General features: G+C 42.3%; 1 protein-coding gene across 1 annotated transcript in view; it reads right to left on the bottom strand.

Annotated features, from left to right (window-relative positions):
• The window catches only part of SCN8A (sodium channel, voltage gated, type VIII, alpha subunit), a 59,307-nt gene that overhangs the window by 31,544 nt on the left and 3,471 nt on the right, over window positions 1-24,292 (bottom strand). Inside the window, exons 2-6 of the mRNA XM_010566533.1 lie at window positions 13,123-13,452; window positions 5,355-5,473; window positions 3,771-3,860; window positions 3,426-3,554; window positions 1,093-1,184 (exon numbers count right to left, since the gene is read on the bottom strand). Coding sequence (XP_010564835.1) covers window positions 1,093-1,184; window positions 3,426-3,554; window positions 3,771-3,860; window positions 5,355-5,473; window positions 13,123-13,398 — 706 coding nt within the window. The 5' untranslated portion in view covers window positions 13,399-13,452. The remainder of the gene's footprint in view (window positions 1-1,092; window positions 1,185-3,425; window positions 3,555-3,770; window positions 3,861-5,354; window positions 5,474-13,122; window positions 13,453-24,292) is intronic.

The raw sequence follows: 24,292 nt of genomic DNA, 5'->3' as shown, positions 1-24,292 counted from the left end.
TGTAGCCTGAGAAAGCAAAAGAACCATTATCAGTTAATGCATTAAGAAACAAAACACAAAGAAATAGAAGAGCAACACTTATCAAGTGACTATTTAGGGTGCCTACCTTGAGACAGGTCAAGCACCTGAAAACTGGAAAACTACAGATGCTTCAGTGCCTATGAAAATTGAGTCTTGAGCTTGACCTTAAAATTAGGGATGCTTTTGAGAAACCATCTGCATGAGACTTTTCTGTACAAGAATTCAGGATCAGAACCGTATTCTCAGTCCATAATGCTTCCATGGTCTCTTACAATAAAGGAAGGGCCATTGCTTACCCTTTGACACCCAGACTGAGTTAAGAGTCTAGAAGTAGCTTTGTAACTGATGGTCCTGCAAAGTCCAGCCCTGGCGGTGGCACATGAAATGGGCAGGTCTATGAATTGGGACTTCTGGCTTACTGAAAGTGCAGTCAGTACTTTGGGCCACACACCATTGCATTAATAGCTGACAACCGGTTCCAGTACACCATACAAATCCAAAAGCTGGTCATGCCAATGCTCCATTTAGCTTAGTCTATATCTAAATGGCAGCATCAACCCTTTCTGAAGATGGGGAAGCAAGCTTGTTGTCATTACTAGAAGACAACCTGCCCCAGATCCCATCTGACTCCAAGTAACTGAAGTAGCCTCACGCAGAAAGGTTTTAATCTTGGTTGGGTTCTGCTCACTTGCTTTACAAACTTATTCCTAAAAACCGCTCTGGAAACACTGAGGATAGTGGGATGACATGCTGAGCAAGAAACTGTTCAACCTGAGGAGGAAGGGAGTGCCTGATCCTTTATTCATGTGAAACTTTAGGCCTGGCTTTCATTTCAGAGATTGGATAGCCACATGTGTAGACAGGGTTAAAGAAGTATGGAACAGCAGACTGTTCATCCCATAATTTGATGGCCCAGAAGCCTTAATTTCAAACTGCTCTTTTTTTACAGACTGCAAAGCCCATCAAAAATATCCCAGTGCCATTTCTGAGAAATAAGCAATGCAGGATGGGAGGGGAGATACGGAAAAGAGATACACGCAAGACCAGCCTTTAATGCTTAATGGTTCTCACCTGGAATAACAGAGATAGTTTTCAAAGCTCGGAGAACTCTGAAAGTTCTCAATGCTGAGACATTCCCAAGGTCCACAAACTCTGTGACATATCTGCAATGAGGGAGGTCACACACAAAAAACACAATGACAATACACACACCAAAATAAAACAACAACTACAGACAAAGCAATACATCACTCACAGGGGCCTGTACCCAACAGCTAACACCAACCGGAGGCCGCCTTACCTGGAATTACAGAAATAGTTTTCAAAGCTCTCAGAACCCTGAAAGTGCGCAGAGCTGAAACATTGCCTAGGTTTACAAACTCTGTTATATACCTGCAGAATTAAACCAGAGTTAATGGCACCGTTGGGGTCACCTTCCTTTTCATATAGTTGTCTGTTTGTAGGAAACAGCTTGTAATTTAAAATGCTTTAGAACTGGCATTTAAAAGAGAGAGACAGAAAATTTCAGAGCCAAAACACAGTTTAAGTCTCTCCATACTGCAACCAGCTTGTTCAGGTGCACTGTTAGATACTTGCATTCTCGCCTATGTAGGACTTGAAAATTTAACGCTATCTCTCCAGAAGAAGGTAATTGTAAAACTGTCAAATATGTGAGGAGACTTGGTGACATCACCTCAGTTCAGTGGTTTCAGGTATATTCACTTCACGTTTTTAATAAAGCATGATCATCTTTTGCTTTGATTAGTGTCCTTCATTTTAATCCTTTATGCTTTACTACCTGTTTGTGAGCCACAGGTAGGTATGATTATCCCCATTTTACAAGGGGATAAACCTGAGATACACAGAGGATAAGAGGCTTACTGCAAAGTTAACGGAGTTAGATTTTATCACAACTTCGAATAGAATATTTCCTCTGTGCTGTCTGGGGAGAAACATGGTATGAAAAGGCAAAGAAATGCACAATTCTTCCTGGTGCAGAAAGGCCACTACAAGTGCTTCATAAAACTTAGACCCTGCTAGTGGGATTTAAATAACGCACAGGGTTGCTCTAGCCCTTGACACAAAAAAGGACTGTATTTGAAGCCTACAGGCAACCTCACTGGAAACAAGGAGGTTACAGAGTTAGATCAGCTAGAGATTTAGCACATTTATTTAAGACCAATGCATTGGGCCTTTTAAAGCTCGCATGCTGTTACTTGTTAATTGATCAAGAAAGAAAGGAAAGAACCAATTCACAGGTTGAATCTGATCTGTGTGGACAGAACTGGGAGCCTCACCCACACAGGTGTGTTTACACTGTGCACAGCAGATCCCCATCTATTCCGAAGTAAAACTAAAGTGTCAGTGAGGTATCGGTTATTTTGCTTTTTGTGTACAATGTCCAACTCTTTGCATATAATTTAAATACACAACTAAAAGGCAAGTAGAAAAAGCAGGAACTCCAGAAAATCAACAACCTTGGGTGCAGAATCCAGCCCAAAAAAATGCATTTTATATGATGAAAGCATTTTACTATGATTAAATTCAAGTGCTCTGAACCCTTGAAAATCAGGCTTCTGAGCCTTCCTACATGATCCCTCAGTTTTCATCGGCTGTTGTTGACTATGGGAGCCCAGACATGCACACATGCAATATTCCAAAAACAAATGTAAAAGGGAAAAAAAAAACCCCAAACTCTTCCACCAGCAACTCAGACTACTGGCGACATACGCCTTATTTTCACCAGTGGTACTAAGCCTAAGCAACGATCAACGCAGGCCAATAAGGAAAAAACCAGAAATCTAGCGTGCATCTCCTGGTTCAGCTGTGAATTCAGACATCCCCATGAACTCCTCATTATCAGACCAATGTAAGCTGATCTGGCACAAGAGAAAAGAATGAGGAAGGAAAATAAAGCGTCTCCTTTTCTGACACTACACCTTCATCAGAAATGGGTTAGCAACTGTTCAACCTTAAGTTGCATCCCAGGAAATTTTAACATGCAAGCCCAAGGAAGGAAAGAGTGGTAGAGACAAGAATTTAAAGAAGTTTGGGGCCTAGTCCTATGTTTAACAGAACAAGCTGCCACTCTGGCATGTGAGCAATCTAAAATGCTAGGCACTATTATAAAGTCTTATATTAATAAAGGCAGTTTTCAGAAAATCATATTTTTTGTAGCAGCAACTCCACTAACCCCATGGAGTTGCATTTTAGATCTGACTCCATGTCAGGCTAAAGCTTTCTTTTGAAAAATCAAGAAAGAAATCTTTCAGAGATTCACTTAAGTTTTCCTTGATTTCTTTTTTTCTTGATTTATTTCTTCCTTACACACCCACCCTCTTCCTAAGGTCTCATCCCCTCCCGCATGCCACAAATACCTGAAATAATCTGAAAACACAACTTACGCCATCATGATCACACTGAAATCTAGCCAGTTCCATGGATCACGTAGGAAAGTAAAGCCATCTATACAGAAACCTCTTGCAATAATTTTCACAAGTGATTCAAATGTATAAATACCAGTGAATGTATACCTGTTATGAGGAAGAAAGAAAGCTGCACTGAGAAGTTTGTAGAAATGTCATTTTAGTAATGAAAAAAGATGAATTACAAACACTTTTGTCTAAACAAAGTGGATATAAAAGACATCTTATATTCATGCTAACTTAAACATGAGTAGGAACAGATTTCGCAATAGAAGAAAAACAACATTCTGTGAGATTCTTAAAAACACAAGAAGCATTACTTACTCCACATTCTTCGACCATTCAGGTGGGTTACTAAAAGTCATGAATACACAGTTGGTCAAAATAGTGCACATAATGATCATGCTAAATACTGTAGAACAAAGTCAAGGATCAAAGGGATACTAGTGTGGCTCTTTACATCACCTTATGGCTCCCTAAAGATCACTGTGCTGCAATAAAAGTCAACAACAATTTCCAGTCTATTCTCTGTGGACTACAAATAAAAGCCAAGATGCTTCCAGCAGTCATGGGAAATAAGAGCAGGGTGACCACATATAAAGAGTATTTTTACGTCACCATTCAATTTATTTTATATTTTCTAGTATGTCTTAGCAATTAAAAAATCACATGCCTAAATGAAAATGTCTCCCCAGATAATTCTACCTGTTCAGTAACATCAAAATACATTGTCTGCTAACACATCCGACAGGAAAGCAGCGTTGCAACCCATGGACACCTAGGATTTAGCTTGGAGAAAATCTTACAAATCTTTCCAAACATCTCCGCTCCCTCTGTGCATTCAGGATCTTGTGTGTCACATTTGCAGATGGAAGGTGCTGGACTAACTGATTTGAGGAGTGTTGCAGGGACAGCACAATTTCAGAATTAGAAGTTTGAGTGGATTTTAACTAGTGAATTATTAGCAGAATGGTGAAATCCAGGGTCAGATTCAAAGCTGTTTTGACTTCCAAAACTGTTTAAGCAGACTTAAATGGATCTTAGATCAAGGCCCAAGATCCACTGCCAGCATCTCGGCCTCAACCTGACAGATCTGCATCTCTCAGCTAAATCCCCCCAACACATACAAAGGGGAGGAAAGTCTACAAGAAGCAACAGATAAGCCAAAGAAAACATTCCTAGCCTCAGATCCCAAGTTAACTTTGAAAAGATGGAAAAGCTTTTTCTTCATACGAGATGCAGGAAGTAAGTATATAGAAGCCTCTAAAGCAACAAATGAATTTATTTCCGTTTTACAGTCACTTTTACAAAATAAATAAATAAACAGGGCAAAGCAGCTCATTCAATATACTACTTTATTTTTTTTCCTCTCCTAATAACACATGCAGATGATGCTTCTGAAGCTATCAGAGCTGTCTGAAGCCCTGCAGTGGAACATTTTGGAATAGCCTTGCCATTAGAAGGAAGTTTGAGAGATGCCAAAAGAGCAAGAAACTAGTCAGGGTCAAATTACATAGAAGGTATCTTTGGCTCCTTCTCCAGATGCTATATTTTTTAACCTTTTTAGCAGCTAGTTAAAGCTCAACTCCTCTTCATACGAAGTATAACCTGAAATCATATCTATTCCAAAACTTATCAATGTCTGTGCACTGATGGAAGAACAGACACAGATAGATACAATTTAGCAGGGAAAATAAATGAAAAGTTTACTTGATTGGATGTGTCTAAAGGACCATGATTTCTCATTCAAAAAAGCATGTTTTAATGTATGCTCTGAGGCCAATCCAACTTCACCAGGTGCAGAACTGTAATTCATATACACTATTTGAATTGAGTAATAAGACAGCATGTAAGAGATTTTTCAATGAATATACAAAGGCAAGAATAACTCAATAATAAAAAGGATATGAATGTATCAAAATTTTAATAGCTATTCTTCTAAACAGATTAAAAGGACTTAAAATGTACAAGGCAGGTGTGGCACTAAATCGGAAGAGTGTTTTCCCTCTGTTTAGTACTACAAAGGTCTGTAGAGAAACAAAGAGAGAGAGAGAGAGACAGAGAGAGTTAATGCATGAAAATCAAAGCATGAATTGTACTAAAAGACGAACAACTTCCATGGTAAAAAATAGCATTTTTTGCTTTTTTAAAGAATAATCTCCTTTATGAAGCTCCCATTAGGGTAAAACATACCTCCCAGTACATCATGAATAATTCCACTCCAAACTATCCATTTTACTAGACACCTCAGACAGAGCAGAAGCAAAATCTCCCATCCAAGAGTGCACATCTTCATCACGCAAGTGTAGAAACACTATTATCTCTATCTAACAGATAAGAACCAAGGCCCACAGCAACTAAGGACCACAAATTCGGGAGCACAACTGGCAGCTGAACCCAGACTTCACGCCATCGCCCAGTGCAGAAGACCATCTTTATGGCACAGTGTTCATGTAGCCTGTGCCTCCTTCCCAAACCTTGCTAACAGCTACCACAACAAATCATGTTTTTACAAGACAGCACCTCACCTGCAAAGAAAGATTGACAGGTAAGCAGAAAGAAAATGTCATGGTAGAGTCCCCCAGCCCAGCAGACACAAGTCAGATACCCATCGTCCCCACTCATTGGCAATTTTGAGCACATTCCATGTTGGTGCACCAACTCCAGGCAGTCATGTGCTCTCATTGCCTTTAATTAGCAAGATGTTAAGGTCCACTACTTTATACAGAACCTGTGGAATGAATCATGTAAACGTGAGGCAGCATCCATCTCATCTCTCCATCTCCAGCCCTAAAATACAGACCCGCTATTTCATCTCCCCACTAGTGAACATGCATATCAAAAAGCACTGGGAGAATCACACGGAGCCATCTGGCGAGGCAAAATTAGAACTGTGGTTGCTTAATACCAGCACACTCAATGCACCTACCACTCGACTTGAAGGAATAAAAGCAATTTGTGTGCACTGAAAAGCCAAAGCCCTTTCCCCGGCACCATTTTCCCATTTTACATTCTCTCCGGGATGCCGCAGCATCAGCGAGGCAGGATGAACCCCAGACTGCTGCAGGGGGATAGAGCAAAGCTGGACTCGCTGCAGGCTCGCTCCCCAGCACCAGCCCACCGTTTGGCACAGACCCGAGCCTCCCGGAGTCCAACACAAGGGAATCCACAAGGGCTTTCTGCCAACGCAGTCACTGTGCTTCCCCAGGAGACTCACTCTTATGAAATTTGTCATTTCCCTCCTAGTAAGTGAAACAACGTATCTTCGCTCATTTGGCTAAATTAGACCATTGAGCAGTAAATTATTTGAAAAGGAAATCAAAATCAGATTGTGGTTCAGCACTGAGTGAGAAAGATTAGTTAGCATAACCACTAATGCATCTCCCAACAAAAGCACTTTAAAGACAACCCTGGACAGCTCTTAAATTGCAGCATCAAGAATTAATGAACAGATTACCTTGGCATGTAACAATATTCTAAAAGCCTGTAAGTTTTTCAAAATTGCAGATTACAGAGTGGTCAAGGGACACCTGATTTTAAGAACCAGCTGTCTCTCCTTCCCTGACACCACAAACTTTCCAAGACTCACATACCATTAATTTTTAGATCTTCTTTCACTGTCCCCTGCAGAGGCTTCGGAGCAGGATACTCATCACACAGATGCTTACGGGCTTCAGTTGTGTCCCTAGCACAACACTGAGCTCTCAACTCTACCACACCTTTTAAGCAATGAAATCTCCAACATGACTGTGCTGAACATTATGTAGGCACAAGGCGAGCTGCACAAAGACAGAAATTCTCCCAAAACCCCATGCAGTGGCTCTGTGAGGTGGCTCAGTTTCATTATGCATCCATTTCTACATGGGAAAAATCGCTGTGCAGGAGCCCTATGGTTTGCTCAGATAGAGCTCAGCAAGCCAGAACTAAAACCATTCCTCACATGGAGATACAGGTACATGCATACTGCTTCGCAGATGTAAACCAACCCAAAGACTTTTGACCTGTGCTAGAAGAGCAAGCCAGACTCAGTCCGGGAAGGTGGATGTAAAATGCTCTTATGTGGAGGATCAAAGACTGTTTGCCTTGGCACACTGGAGCGATTACAAGGGAACATACGTTTTCAATAGCTGTTTCACAAGGATCGACCCAGAAATTTGGCATTCCCTCTTGTAATACAAGCTCTTTCACCCAATGATCAGGACAGTCGCCTACCAAACATGAACTCCACATTCTGCTTGCCAGCTTAGTCCTTCATCTATTACATGACCTTACGTAGGGCAGCTCCTCATTTTCTCTTCTGTGCTCTGCCCAGCTTTCTCCTTTCAGACCATAATGCTTGTTGAACTTATTCCTGTCTATAAAGCCCATCATAACTGGGCCTCTCAGTACAACTGTAACACAAATAAGGTGCTGTACATTCCAGTCTGCTCATCGATTCCGATGGTTCCAAGATCCGCTGCTCCAGTTCTCCTGTGTAGCTCAAAAAATCATGGGTAAATCTCGGCTTGGCCTCGTCAATAGAAAGAAGAGCACAAAGCCAAAAAGTGTTTGGCAATTTAAAACCTTATCTTAGTTTTTCTTTATCCTGCTGACATATTAAAACTCGCTTTCAAAATGGCTGCATGCTCTTAAAATGTTTGCTGGTTCAGGTCCAAGAACATCCTTAAGCCCTTTTAAGATCTGCTGAGGCAAAGCTCAAAACTCAGAGAAAGGTGATACCTGGAGAAAGGCATTTTGCAGTCTTCTTCTAAGAGATGAAGTCTGGCTGAACTTTGAAAAGTCTCAGTTTGTTGTTAAAAGAGTTGTGAAAAAGGCTCTGTCCACTTTAGTTTTCTTAAAGTTGGCTGGGAATCTATGCTTTGCAGAAACCTTCAAAATAGTTCTCATATAAAAAGACGTAAGATCACAAAAGATAAGTCTTCTCTAAATCAATTTGCAAAATAGCGCATTAAAGAAGCTATGCTGGAGAGCATGACAGAATTGATCAAGTGATGGCAAAAAACATTCCAGTTATATGAAGATTTAAAATACTCTTGCTTCATGGAGGTTTTACATTAAGCATTTCTGTAATGGCTGAAAAGCGAGGAGGAGTGGGCAGAAGATTTAAGACGAAAACAGCTTTATGAACAGCCTAAGAACATATGGAACCATATTCCTACAGCAGTAACATGACTGCCTTACTCCCAATGTTAAGCAAGAGAGAGCGATGAATTTCTGATGACACCTTGAGCAAGTCACTTTAACATAGCTATTTTCAAAATTAATTTACAGGGAACTCTGGCACCCTGTAGGCTGAAGAAGTATATACAGAATTAAACATCAATGCAAAATATTTTTCAAGTCTGTTTTGGCTCATAGAGGTGTACTTCCTACTACAGAAACCACGTAATTTAATATTTATTTTCCCATTCCCCCCAAAAGGGGACAAATTTATTCTTTCTTAGCAACTTATTCTTCACCACTGAAAAGCTTTACAGGGGAAAAAGTATCTGCCACATTTTTGCTCTTGCTTTAATCTCTTGTTTCAAGCCCAACGTAGGAAAAACTCCTGATACTTTTTGAAATTTATCAAATAAAACATTCCTGAAAGATATATTTAAAAAAATAAATATTGTTCAACATGCAGTACAGAGAAACTGATCTGGATTTAAGTTTTAACAACATCACAATCTGCCTATGTAAGGAAATTCATTCTGCCTCAGCAGCGGAAATGATTCTCCTTCCTTCCACTCATCACCAGTGGGTTGCAGCTATTTAGGTGATTGCAGCAGAGATTCTCTCGCCTCCCGGTCCGTGCCACACTTGGCATACCCTGATCACAGCATGAAAGCTCTATGTGCTATGGCAACACTTGGGACTGGATGCAAGCAGTACCATTATCTGTCATCTCATGAACAGCCATACAACAGCAAACAACTCCGTCACACTTTGCCTTCCACCCAACACCCAGAAAGGATTGGAGAAGACATCTGACAGCGATAACACTCTCCTTTCTTCATTCTACCATGACAGCAGGGAGGAGAGCTAGGAAGGGCACACTTACTTTTCCTGCTCCTTTTAAGCCTACTGGAGAGATGGAAGGAAAAGTAACATTAAACACGCAAGACCTGGAAAAGGTAATTAGCTTTTGGAAATAAGGATAAAAGGCTGATTTTTGATGTGGTCCCGATTCTTCCCTCTGTTTCAGTGACTTCACTGAAATGCAAAACCCATTAACTGTATCATGACCTTGCAGAGCCGTTACCTTGCCCTACAGAAGTCACAAGCAAGGTTCCTTGAAGCACATGCTAGAGCCAGACGTGCCTCCTGCAAGCTGGCCTCTCACATCCCTGTAATTTTCCCAGGTCCACACAGTCAAGGTGACTTTCTGGACCAGAGGGCCCATTTCCAAACCGTGCATGTGACTTGAAGTTGCAAGTCACTCCATTGGCACATACGCACTAGAAAGATCCTCAGGTGCTCATCTGCAAGCTATAGGTGACCTCAGACAATCCCACTCTAGCCTTGGATGTTCACGGAGGTATAGACAATCTTCTACAATGGCAGGGTTGATTCTTCCATTGAAATCAATCCACCTAAGTTTATATATGGTGTCAATTCCCAGAATATTCGGGGACCTTCTACTGCCTCGTAAATGGAGCCATTGCAAGAGCATTAGCACCTTTACCTTGTTCTGTAGCAAGTATGAGATTCATACTGAGTGAAATGGAAGTTACTTGAGGAAGATTTTTGCCACAACCTGGCAAAAGTCACATTCAGTGGGAAAGAACAGGGTAAGGAGCTGTTTAGTAGGAGTGATAGCCTAGGCCATAAATGGAAGAGAAGGAAAAGAGAGGTCTAAAAGATGGAAAAACATTAAAAAAATAGAAATACTAATAAGGCTGCAGAAATAAAAGAGGACAATGGTCCTTACCTCTTGCTTAAGCAAATACTGAAGCAAGACTAGACTACGAGGCAATCAGCTGCTTTGCTTTCACTGCGAGGGATGCTCACATAGGTAGCTTTCCTGAATTTTGTTTGCACGTGGAAACAAGGAAGTTCACGTACCTGCCTTTTGGGTTTTTTAATTGAAATGTTTGACGTTTCCACAACAAATATCATGGGCAAGTATTGCTTCTACCGTGTGCTTCAGGTCAGGAATTGGAAGGTGATTACTATTTGCAAAACAAAGAATCATGAAAAAATTCTCTCTGGTACTCACATAAAGACAAAAAGGAGCTAAATTAGCTCCAAAATCTGCTACCTGTGAGCAAAGGGACTTCCCTGATTCTACTAAGCGTCATTACTCCTGTTTTGCAAAATGAAACTGAGCAGAAAAAAGAGAAGTAGCTCGGACAAAACCATCGCTTGTAGGGCTGGGCTCTGAACCGAGGACTTTTGACTCCCTGTATCATGGTTCTGTTTCTAGGTCATGCTGTTTCTCCTTTAAATATCAGTTAACAGGCCACTGTAAAGTTCAGCTTCTCAGTCAAAATGCAGTTTCAGTTTCCTTAGATAAACCAAGATCACTGTGTCCTACTGCAAGGAAAAGCAACCAGCTGATTTGTTCCTATGCATGCTGCACGTCTAGCTTTAAAAGAAAAGACCTATGATGCAAAGCCTTCTGGCAAATGCTGGAGAGGGGAAAAAAAAAATCTTGGAAAAATTCCCATGATTCAAGCAGATTCGCAATTCCTGATGATTCAGAGAAGGGCCTTTTTAATGGCCTTAAAAAAAATTCTTTGTGGGAAGTCACTGACTATTTGAAGCAGCAAAGAAGTAGCACACACCTAAACTGTCGCCATACTGAAGTGGATGCAAAAGAAACAGAGCCAGTAAAATGTTAATCCAGTGTTTATGGGAAGAGCAAGGCTCTTTTCACAGAACAGCAAGTACGAGGTTGGCAGGGCTGTGCGAGTTTGTCTCCCATCTCCAGAACCTTCCCCTCCATCTGCAGCTGCTCCAGCTCCGTGGAGAGCTTGCATCCCCACATGGCAGGCACACTGAGCAAGCAGAAACTCTGCAAGCAGCTACATGCAGAAATGTACGGTGCTCTTCTGCAGACATGACAGATGCCTTCGAAGTTGGGAATGTGGCTTATTTTTCTCTAAAAATGAAAGATTTATTAATAGCATTGTGTCGGGAGGCAAATATGGAGACTGATAAAGTGTGAGGGCTAACAGGGTTCCCCTCTGCCTCCTACTTCTGGTGGAACATTGAAACAACCAAGAAGCCTTTGCCCAGTGCTCCAGGACACGGCACTGCCCTCAGCACTGCTCTCCTATTTTAGCTAGAAAGAACGTGGCCCAGATCTCCCACCTACACCGTCCATTCAACTACATGAACACAAAGAGGGCATAAAACACTCCTGCTTGGATTTGCAGCGACATTTCGTAACAACTACTTTGGTTGGGCACAAGTGGCCACACACAACCAGAGATCCTGGGAACTACGTGTCTTTTTTCACAGCCTGTGCACACCAAAACCAGGCAACACTAGATTTGTTTAATAAAGAAAATACTTCTGAGGGATATGTTACCTTCTTACCAGCAACAGTTGCTGTCAATACATTTCCTTAAGTATAACATCCACCTGGAGAGCAGTCTGCCTGGTATTCAACATGGACACAAATCACTGTATTCAGAAGCCCTGTTCTGAGATGGTACCTGTACTCCTAGCATCACTGACACAACAAATAAGCATTAAATTCACTAGCGTAAATACAGAAAAGAATGATCAGTTATACCCAACATTACCAGCAAATTCAGTTGATTTCATGTGAATAACGCCCTGCCAGTCACAGAATTGCTTCTGAGCATGGCAAGAAATGTCTGGCCCAACACAAAGTCATAAAACATTTTGTTACCCATGACAATTTACTGATTTTACATGACAGCCATTCTGCCCAAGTTTTGAATGGTCACATCACAACTGCTGTCACATATATGGTCAAACCTACAGCTTCTCAAGTGGCACAGCTAAGCCTGAGTTATAGATGGTAATTATCTCAGCTTATTCAAATTAAATTCCTATCAAAGAAAGCAATGAAATTAAACAGTAGAAAAGAACCTCAGTTTTAAGTCATCCAGCCTTCTAAGAAAACCAGTGATCATGCTCTTCCTTATTTCACCAGTAGAAGATCCCTCCCCTCCATTTCCAGCATAGCGTTTGCTTACTCACCACTTCATTTCTTAATACATCTCAGCACCCATAAATGCCTCCTGCTACATCACCTTAATTCCACAGACAAATATTCCACAGACAAAAAAAAAAAAAAAATTATGAAGATGAAAGCCAGTTAATTGGTTTATCTCACTCTTTTTCTCATGATTCTATATCCCACTGCTTCATAACAATCAAATTCAGACCGAATTCCATGCAAGTAATGAAATACACACTTAAAACCGCTACCCCTCAATTAAATTCTTCTTATTGCCTTCGTGGTTAAAACTGGCACATTAGGACAACTTTATCCATTTTTAATTTCCAGGCCTTGTTGTCCTAACTCCACCCAAGCAGGTGCTTCAAGACTGATCATATAATCTCTGTTAAACCTCAAAGAAAAATATATAACAAACCAACCAAACAAACAAGCCCGATCCAAAGACTCCATTCTTTGTCTTCTATTTAAACCATACCCAAACCTGCAATTTCCTAAGAAAAAGGTGCTTTAGTGACTTCTTTCTTGCAGACTCACTTTCTGGGTCATATAATAAGGGTCAAAGTCCTCCAGTGGTACAGCAACCAGGCCTTTTGGGATGTCCCCATAGATGAAAGGCAAATTCTTCCCCGCCTCAAGGTCACTGTTTGGTTTTGGTTTGCTGTCTTCATCGTCATCCCGGTGGCTGCTGTCTTGCTTTGGACGCTGCTTCTTTTTTAATTCTGCAATGTGTTTCTCAATGTTAGCCAGAGACTCCGGCGTGAAGGGTTTAAAACTATCAGGGCCTGGTGGTGCGAGCAGCCGTGCTGCCATCTTTTCATCCTGCAGCAGCTTCTTTAGTTATGTTGCACCCCGGACAGGTCAGCTCTGCAGGGAAGCAAACAGCACAGGCAGAACAAAGTCAGTCACTGCAAAAACAGACAGACAAGCATATAGCATTGAAAATCCAAAGGCAACGCTGGTCTTCAAGGCCTCACAGAGCGAGGCAAGCAGACCGGTTGCTTTTCAGTCCCAAAATGAGCTACAGGCAGATGCACAGCAAGCGCTGGACACGGGGTGAACCTGCCCGTCCCTGCCCACCGCGCTGCTTCACCCATGTTTTACAGGCAGAACCGGCATGGAGACCTAGATCTCCAACGACCACACTGACGGCTATCCTGATTGGGGTGTCTCCTGAACACAAACTCTATTCTAGACTACAGAAACCGTTCTGAAAGGCAACTTTATCAAAAACAGTATTTTCCTGCAAAAATTATTCTATCAGTCATTGCTCTCTAGCAAACTGATTAATAGACAAAAATTCCCAGTCAGCTCTATTCCCAGGGTCGGGACAAGGCGTTCAGCCCTGTCTAAACAGGGCTGGGTATTACCACATTGGTTACCCTGCTAACAAGGTGTTTAGCAAAGTACTCTGCTTGATACAACACAAAGGAGGAGTAACTTGGGGCTGAGTTTATGAGTGAGTGCAGTAGGCAACACGCACAGAATATGCTGAGCTCTTTTGGAAAAAATGCTCCTTCGTGTCCTATCAGATATTATTGCAGTTAAGGAGAAGTCTCCTTAATGACTTCAGCATGCATTAGAACAGGTGTGCCAGGGAGCACCCTGAATGCTTCTTTAGGTAGGACCAAGACCTCAGTGGGCTCAACTCTTCCTACTCTGGAGCGTGCCACATCTCCACTACAGGAAGTCAAATCTCACCCTTTCGTTTTACATATATATATAATTATCAGGGTTTCTATTCATTTCAGGCCCTAAGAACAAAATAATTTTAAAATACTTTCATCAAGTACAATAGTAATTTCTGCAAGTTAAATTTCTATAATATGCGGGTTAGACACAGAGTCTTCTTTGCATCAGATGCAATGCAAACAAGCACTTCTCCATGATAAAAAGAGAAAAAAAGGGAAGCGGATGAGGTACAGAAGCACAGCTGAGGAATACCCTGCAGAGCTTCAAACCTGCAAAGGAGCACAGACCTCTGGCAGGATTTTACACTGTCCCTACAGAGAGCACCTTGCTCTCTTCCCCCCACTCCTACAAAAGACAAGAGCTGCGAGGAAGTTCGTTTATCTGAATCCAGCCGCCTACAAACCCTCTGCAGCTTTGCACCTTTTGCCAAGCTCTCGCTCGAGAACCAGCAATAAGAATATATTGCATTTCTGAGCCACTGGTACCTCTTCAAGCTTTTCACACTCCAGGAGGAGGCCAAGAGAGGAGAGGAATTACAGAAACCCTGCACTGATGCAACAGCACTGCAGTACTGCAGGCTGGAATACAACCCAGCCCTGACATGGCTTGGCACTTCAGGGAGGAACCCAAACACCAAAGCGGCAACGAATTCAAGAGGAAAGGCAAAATAACTATGAGTATACGTATGGCACAGAAAGAATCCAGAAGCTATGTGGGATAACGTCCCTTAAGTAAGGAAAAAAATCATCAGTAAGGTCAAATCTTTTAAGCTAACACGCACACAGCATCAAAATACATATTAAAGATTTGGAATGTCTGAAAGAAGAATGACTTTCAAATTCATTGAAAAATACGATATCGGACTGAATCATTAAAATTCAGCTATTTTAGCATGATGTTAGCCACCAATGGTCTTTACAGACCTTGGCTTTGAACACTGTACTGTATTCACGTGGGAAGAGTTCACAGAAGCTGGAGGTGTCACCGAAACAGAGGCATGCTCCCACCCGTAAGGACAAGCTGGGACACATTTACCCAGTCTCAGCAATGGGCATGCTCCGAAACCAAGAATCACAACTTTCTGTGGATTGCAGTGGATTTCATGAATAAATACAGCATAGAAATAACAGAGTCCTCCTTTTAAGAATACCTGGAGATCCCAGCCTTTAATATAGTACCTGGGGTATTTCCAAAAGCCAGAACATCTAGTGCAAAGCATCCTTCCAAGTGGTTTCAGGTTATTCCTTGCAACTGCTTCACTCTGATTCACATGCAAATCTAAAGCTGCACCACACATGTAGAACTTCATCAAACACTGTTTCCATCTCAGGTTTTATTTGGAGATCCAAAAAACTTAAGTATAGATCTCCCTCCTTATGTAACTACACAGTGTATTCTGGGCTAGGATTCTTTTCACATGAACTTGACGAGGTGTTTCTAGAGTAATAACAATAAACACTCAAAAAAGATGTTAAGAGGGGGAAAGAAAAGCCAGTATCTTGGTCACATTATCTCTAGTAACATCACAGAATAGCTTGCTGATATTAAGGAAAAATTAATTTATTCTATTCTTGCAGCATTTGCATGCATTTAATTACCAAATTTCCCACATACTGTGAAACTATATAGCAGCATTGGGGATGTGGTCTAATTGAATGGCACAGATAAATATGTAAGGCCTGAATTTAGAAACCAAAGTAGCTCAGGGACACAGCATAAAAAAGGGAAAAAATGAAGGCACAAATGAATGCCTGATTTGTATGCACAATTACACAACCGGCAACTGGAAGCAACCAACTAATCTGCTAAGTGGCCATTTAAAAAACAAACCAAACCAAAACCAACAACAAAAACACCCCAACACCTCACCCCACCCCCCCAGTATGCAATTGCACATCACAGTGGTTTTGCAAAGATCCTGTCCATTAATAAATCAAGAGACACTTAGATGCTGTACTGATAAACCAGGTTACAAGTTTGCCTCATGCTACTTTTCTCACTGTGTTCACACATGGTGCAGACTGTTCTGCTGCTGAAGTTACAAGAAGCGATTGCTTTCATTTCAGCATTTGGTACTTACTCGTAGGGCTGTTACTTGCTTGGTATCAATACAGAATAGCGACCTGGGGCTTTCACTTCTTGGTAAGTCCTTGCCTGTCCTGACTTCATTTGTTTTCCCAGTAAATTATCCCATATTAAGATAATGGACAAAACTAGGATGTAAACTGAAAGGATGGGAATGGAATGTTTATTTAACTCCTTAAATCAGACCTATATAGCAGTTTCTATATCTTTGATAGCACAGCGTTACATGTTCTTACGACGACAAATTGTGCTTTGCAGCTCCAACAGCCAACCCCTAATCTTTATGTTTATACAGCATACACAGACATAACTACCCAGGATATTTCAGAGAGCTAATTTTATTTAAAAAAAAACCCAAATCCATAAAGACGAATAGTTTGGAACGCCTCAGTTACACAGCCCCACCAAGTTCTCCAGGCTCAAGTGATAGTGCAGAGCAGGCTGTACAGAGTCATGCAACCAACACCCCTGCAGCCCTTTCTGCCAGCAAGGAGCAGTGGTTAAAACTGGATGTGTGGAGCATTCCAGTTGTTACTGAAGCAAAAAATGGGGAGAGTATCAAGGATTTCCACTTTCAAGATTTACTGTTTTCCTCAGTAGGAAGAAAAGAAAATGTCAGTAACAACAAAAAATTTTCACATGAGGATATGGTAATATTTCTTAAACATCCGTCAGCATTCACCAAGGAGGGGTTTTTCAGTATTCATTGGAAGAACCAAATCAGTTGAGACTGCATGAACATCTGCGAAAAACCAAACAAAAAATCCCCCTCAAACCAGCCACATAGAACAAGGGTGTCAGCACATCTGCTTTTTGGGTGAATTCAGGCTCCAGTCTGCCTATTTTGGTAAAACTTTCTGCTGTAGAGGCCTGTGTAGGAAGCACAACCAAGAGGGTGACCTGGTGTTCATTCCTTTCCCTTTTTGTGTGCTTCAATTAGTTACTAAAGGGTATTCAAAAACCATCAGGCATTATCTAATTATTTGATTTTTTAAAAAATAAAACTACTACTTAAACACCTTTACTAAAATTAGTCCTCATCCACATGTTGACTGAATGAACAAATATTAAACTATCTTCATCCTGAAGATCTCAGGATTTAAGTAGAAAAGTTTCTCTGCGGAGAGAGACAGACAGACAGAAAGGGAAAAGAATTTGTCCAAGGTCACCTGGAAATCAGTGGTAGAACTGGAAGCTGATCGCAAGCACTGGGACTCTCCCAGGCTCCAATCCCATTAATAATGGGCCATATATAACAGCCTCCTCCTTTAACACTGTCTCCAGCCATCGGAAACCTCTCTACACCCACTGCAGCCAGCTTTGCACCTGAGAGCGAGACAACTCCTTCATCTCACAAGTACCTGTTCTTTAAGAGCTGTGTGGCTCATCCTCATCTTCATCAATAAAGACACTTCCACAATGGCACATCTGGTCTGCTGAAACACAGCCTAGGCTGGTCTGTATAGCAAGCTGCTTTAAACTAAAAAGCTTGTAAATTTTATTTTACAACCAAGTATGGTCTTGCTGGGATACACAGAAATCGGTAGGAATAAATGCTAGAATTTATTTTGGCACTTTCCACACGCAATTCTTCAACCTCTAACAAGAGAGACACTGTGAAAATTGTGACAAAGACTCACCATCGAGGTAGAGTCAGAGAAGAAGGTACATGTTTTACTGACCTATGGATAACTGCACCAGGAACGACACTGCACTGCTGGGGATCAGCAGTGCCGCTCCCAGTGACTTCAGGGGAGTCAGGAATTCATCCTGGGCACCTGGAGTTCGGTGCACAGAACTCCCTGGGGCCAGACTGCATATTTACACACACATTTTTCAAAGATCAAAGATTTTACACCAGAAAAAATGCTGTTCTGAGGTGCCCAGTTGCTAAGACTTAATTATTTTTTCTAAACGTTCCCAGCAGTCCATTTACTGGTACATTATGAAATATTCTAATAAATTATTCAAGTTGATTGTCAAAATAAATTAAAAAACACTTTTGAGGCAATATCTTTGCTTTAATACATTTCTTCATTTATTAATTTGCAAGATGCAGTCATTCACAGTACATCTTTCAGTCCCTTCGAGAGAGAGCCCTTCTATATGAATTTTTATATAAGCCACACAGACACACGTGGCTTTTGATTTGGATGTGCAGGGTTGGGGCAGAAAGGAAAACATAGTGTAGATGAACAGTCCTCTGAAATTCTACTGCATGACAGCCTAAAAAGCTTCAAGCCAAACCAAAATATCCATGCCTGAGAAAATCCGTGGCTGGAAATGGCCTTCAGAAGAACTCACCAATCTTCTCCATCTGCAGTAAATTCCGTGTGTCTAGAATGGGCCAATTTTATCAATGAAAAAGTACAGCAATACAACTGCCTGAGATGCAGGAGGAACCTTTCCCTTAGAAAAGCTCTCATGTCACATTTGATGCTATAAAGTGGAAGGAAGAGGAAATATCTTCACTAGCAAGCAATATTTATTGTTCTGTTGCTGGTCATTTTCCCCAACCTATGTAAAACATTGCAGAAGTTTCCCAGGCACTCATCTCTAAGCAGAGCTCAAGGGCAGACTCCAGACAGGGCAAGAAAGCAGTTATGCTCTTGAAACAGCAGTGGCAGAAAAGAACTGGAACACACACCTCTAAAGGTAAAAAAATGAACAGAAACGTAGGGAGGAGAGAGAAGCACAAAAGCAACCAAAAGCAACAGAAAAATATTAGGAAACATAGTAATATTTAAAGATGCTTTAATAAAAACCTGAGAAACTGAAGATCTAGTACTGCAGGCTTTTTCAGCCCCTACCAGTAGCAGTATGACTTCTGTAATATCACTTCGTAAGTTACAAGAACTAAAAATAGCTAACCCCAGTTCTCTACGTTAGCCATTACTCAAAGCTGACTTGCATTTATCACCAATCTCACATAGGAACTTGGAGATTCATACAGACCAAGGAAGCTGAAGTGCAGCACTTCAACTTCCCCTTTTTAAAGCCTAACTTCTGAACAAAGAATTGTTCAAAACAGTTACTGTGTAATAGCTAAGACACTAACCCAAATTCAATTCCTTGTTCAGTTCATTCAGCCTACCAGTGACCCATAAAATAGGAGCAAGGTAACTGTTATTCTACACAATAATTTTGTAGGAACTCATTTAAGCTTGTGGAGCACTCAGATGGTATGATTCCAAACGGTACGGTAACAAATGGTACAAATATGGACAAATATAAAAGGAAGGAGAATAAATAACCCCCCTTCTAGTTCTCTGCTCTTACACAACATAGGTCTTGGAATTTCTGCAATGTTCTGGAATACAACCTATGCAAGCCTGGTATTTCCTTACGGCTGCCTGAGTTATGCTATCTTCATCTTTTCTTATCACCCCATGCACATCTCATCTTGTTAGACAAAAATCACCCTCCCCTAATGTCAGTTATTCCTGGTTGTCTTAGCATTACATCCTGCTACTGATTTCACCAGACAGTCAATAAAAAGTTAATCTCCTGCTGGAAACACCATTGGAATAGCACCATTTGTTGTTCAACTTTATGCTTCTAGAATACTTTCCCACTCAGGTGAAATATATTGCACACTGAAGGGCCTATGCATCACTTAAGTCACATTAAATCACTAAGGTTGATTAAATCCACAAATGGCCTAAGTATCAGGTATCCGGCTCTGCAACTTCATAACTATAACTCCAGGCTTCTTTAGTTAAGAGTTGGGCTCCTCTGAAGCAGTCTGGTTTTTAATGATATTGAGCATTGACACCTCTTAGATTTTCACAGAACTGCTTGGAATTCAACATGCCTGGAAATAAAGACAACTTTTATTATTACTTATTTATTATTCTTGTCTTCAGAATTAGTTAGCTAGCATTAGTTATAGAAACAATTTAGTTTATGCCTGGGCATGCCTTTAGCCATGAAAAGAAAATTAGGTAAGTTGAAGCACTGGGGACAGGTATGTAAGCTATTTGTGATGAGCTTCAACTGCTCTGTTTTCCAAGTATCCTTTCTGAAAACCCAATGCCAGAAGTATCATCTTGATGGCCAAAGAGAGCTAGATATTGCTGAGTTTGCCCCAACAAGCTGTAAGAGCTTCTGATCCCAAGCAAGCGCCGTCTCCTCCCTCAGGAGTCAAGCTGAATGGTTTCAAAGCATGCCCAAACAGACATAAATTAGTAACTGTGTGCTTGTATATTTTATTTGGTTTTAAAATTCATATGGGGGAGTTCCAGTAAAAATAAGTAACAGTGTACATATCAAGAGAAAGAGAGAAAGGAGATGGCTTTTAGTCATTTTCAATATTTTCTGCTCCCTACTTCTCTAGCAATGAAGGTTTTATTTATGTAAGACCACTGCCTGTAAAGTTCACAATGCATTATATGCTATTCAACAATGAAAAACATTACTGTTTGGTTTTTTTTAAATCCTCCTGGAATTAACTGCTCAGAATACTTTAAAACTCCTCAAACCTTTCTGCTAGCACAGGAGCAGTATGAGTAACATGGAATGGGACTTTTAAGTCTTAGATAGCAAGATTTTTGCATTTTGAAATGGCTGTTTTCAGAAAGGAGCAATTCCACAGTTTTGCTACAGTCCAGTCCCTGCTGGCTACTCTTTCTACTTAAAATATCCTGTATGATGATGTGCTCCATTAGGCACGATTAATACTTTGTTACAGGACAAAACTGAGGGAAGAGAAGGCAGAAGTTAGAGTAACTTTGGAACAGTATTTAAAGATGGTCTTTCATAAGTCAGAAGTTCAAGCAAAGTGTTAAAAGCCAGTCTTGAATCTGAGCTAATCTCAAGGAGGGTTTGCAATACACTTCTGCAGCAATAAGCCACTTGTTCTTTACTTGTATTCTCCAGCTTAGAGACCGTCCACTCCACACAGAAGTGAAATAATAGGGTGTAAGGGGGAAAGTCCGAGCATTTAGTTATTTCTGAACACCACTAGATTCAAGCCAATAGTCCAACAATGACAAGCTCTCTACCCTACTATCACTAACATAAGCCATCACATACAATCTCCTCTCTGTGGTTTCTGAAATTATTTTCCCCATGCTTGTTCTCAACTCTAGCGCTTTTGTTTTGTTATTTTACCGCACCTTCTTTAATCCAAACCATTTCTTTGAACACAACAATAAATTATTGATCCCAGTGTATTTGTTGATGTCAATGGCCGTTGCAGCCGCTTCGGGAGGAAGGCAATCAATAGTGAATGGAAATCATGTGACCGCATGAACACGGCATGCCCCGGAGTCACATATGGCCTCCAGGGCCAAGTGCCTCTCCAGTCATTGAAAAATAGTAAGGATCAATTGATATGTGAAGCCGTGTCAGTTCATTTTAGTGAAAAAGCATGCTAAACAAGCCAAGCAAACCCACAAATGAATGCAGACATAACAACAAAAAGGAGGAAGACGGATTTAGATTTTCAAGCTACTTCATTTTCACTCCATGCTGACTTTGTTTCTGTTTTATTTCACCTCCTTCAACTGAGAATGAAAGTACACCCATGCTCAATTTCTTGCAACATGCAATCACTCTCTCTTCTGTCTGTTAGAAACCTCGCTTTCCACCTCTGTTCACAAAACATTCACAGAATTATACTTGTTCCACCGAGCAGTACAATATCTATACCACAATCTAGATAGAAGCCATATGTATGAGCTTATATAACTGGTTAAATTATTTGTAATAAGTCCAGGTCCTTCCACCCAGGATCAATGACACTGTAGAAGTGTTGAAACATGTAAAAAAGGTCCAAGTAGCCCTTTGGTCATGTTGTTAATCATTTTATTTAAACATCCTCAAAGCTAAGAATGGGGACTTTCTAAACGCACAGCAGATGGGAAACACCACTGGCCAAGCTGTGAGGGGCCTTACACTTAACTTGTAGGGAAATCTGCATTATGGAGCGCTGCTATGAGCCCTGCCCATTTGTTTGTCGCTCTGAAACCCATTAACCCCTCTCCTGTCGCTTTACAGCGCCCGAGGCTATTTATAGATTACAAACAGCTTCACGAACTTTACGTAACGAGCATTCTACCCCCCCCCCAAAAAAAACCAATTAAAAAAAAAAAAAAAAACAACAACAAAAAAAGACGAGATCCAACGAGCAGTGATGAGCCCCGGTCTGGGGACCCCGGCCGGGTGAGGGCGGGGGAGCGGCCCCGGGAGCTGTCCGCTTCAGCACCCGCCGCCCGCCCAACCGGAGCCAACTCCGGTTCTACCGGTCCCTCCAACATCGCAGACAACGTTCTTAGAGGAAAAACACCGGGGGAACGGCGAGAGGAACTCCCACCCCCCCCCAACACCGGCCCCTCGGGAAGGAAGTGCTCCACGGCAGCCGCCATTGGGGTTACCTCCCGCACACCGCCTGTCCCGTATCGGCGTCTCGTTTTCGAAGAGCATCCGTCACCAACACAGAAAAATAAGCGCTCCTCTGCAAGAATTATTTCCGGGCCCTCTCCTTCCAAAACAGGACTGCCAGCCATCACCCATGAGAAAACCACTGATGTAATGCTTTCTTCCCTTTCTGCCTCTAAAGATACCGGGAGGAGGGGGCAATCGGGCTCCTAGAACACCCTCGTTCTTCATAATTAAATCTTCCCCAGTGTGAAATGAGGACATACGGGTCATGGGTACCCATTGGGGGTGGAATGCTGCAGTGTTACAAGGACTGGGTTACATGTCTACACACAGCAGAAATATAACCAGTGCCCCATAAACCGACCCCACCTGTCCAACTCCTCAAGGATCTCACGCCAACCCCCTGCAACACAGCCCACATGGAAAGCCAGCAGTGGATGAACCTACCACACCTGGGATCCCTCGCCAAAATTCAGCTCAGGCCCCTTACAGAAGACTAGCTCCAGCTGTGTTGGCCCTCACGCGCAGGCTTTCTGCTCACACACACTCCCCTTCCCGTCAGACTTTTAGACTTTACCTCGGATCATCTGCAGCTACTGCCGTGGAGCGTCTCTTCCAGCTTCCCCACCCCCACATCAGCTGGGCATAATTTGCACCAGAAAGGAGCAGGGGGGGAGGGGAAGAAGACACCCAGATTTTTTAAAAAAAGAAAAGCTTGTGAACATGCAATTCCCTCTCCCCAGGAAGGAAAAAAAAACCCCCAAACAAATCTGCCCTCACCATTCCCCCAAAATCTGTGTGGTGGAAGGAAATAAGAGCGCAAACCATGATGCCAACATCTGGGTCAGGTTGGAACCTCAAAGATGCCCCATGCATCTCCCCCACAAAACTCCATCCTCCAACTTCTCCCCCTCCCCTGGCAGCAGGAGTCTCAGGATGCCAAACAGTAGGAGAAAAAGGGGGGGTGGGGGGTGGCGGAGGGCTGTACCAGCTCTGCAGCTAGGGCTGAGGGGGGAAGGGATACAGAGAAGAACTCCAATTACCCCTCCTCTCTCCCTCCCCACAATGCAGACAAAGAGCACAACCCCGAATTTAGGGGCCTGGGAGAAGGGCCCTGTGGGCTCCCTGGCTTGTGGGATGGATGGATGGATGGAGAAGGTGGCCCAAATGGAGCTCGTGCTGCTCCAGGTTGAGGGTGGGTGTAGCAGGAGATTGCCCCCTCCCAGCCCAGGAAAGGCTGACCCCAAGGCCGCAGAGACGGCCGGCTGGAGGGCTGGCAACCCTCCCTTCCCCGCGGGGCTCGGGGAACCTCAGGCTGCAGCTGAGAGTGGGGGGGGGTGTGAGGGAGGGAGAGGGGGGGGAAAGAGGGGGGCTGGACTGTCCCCCATCATCTGGGGCAGGGTCTGCCGTGGGAGCCCGGAGGACCCAGGCCGCTACTTGGGCACGGAGGGCAGTGCTGGATGGGGAGAGAAGCGGGGACACCCCGGTACCCCCTCCCTGAGCGCAGAGTGAACGGGCATCCATGGGGGCGAACTCTCGTCCGAGA

This window comes from Haliaeetus leucocephalus, unplaced genomic scaffold (genome assembly GCF_000737465.1).
Source record: "Haliaeetus leucocephalus isolate CR32 unplaced genomic scaffold, Haliaeetus_leucocephalus-4.0 Scaffold214, whole genome shotgun sequence".
Lineage (NCBI taxonomy): Eukaryota > Metazoa > Chordata > Aves > Accipitriformes > Accipitridae > Haliaeetus > Haliaeetus leucocephalus.
Note: the sequence above shows the minus strand (reverse complement) of the source record. Positions and strands in the feature narration are given on the sequence as shown.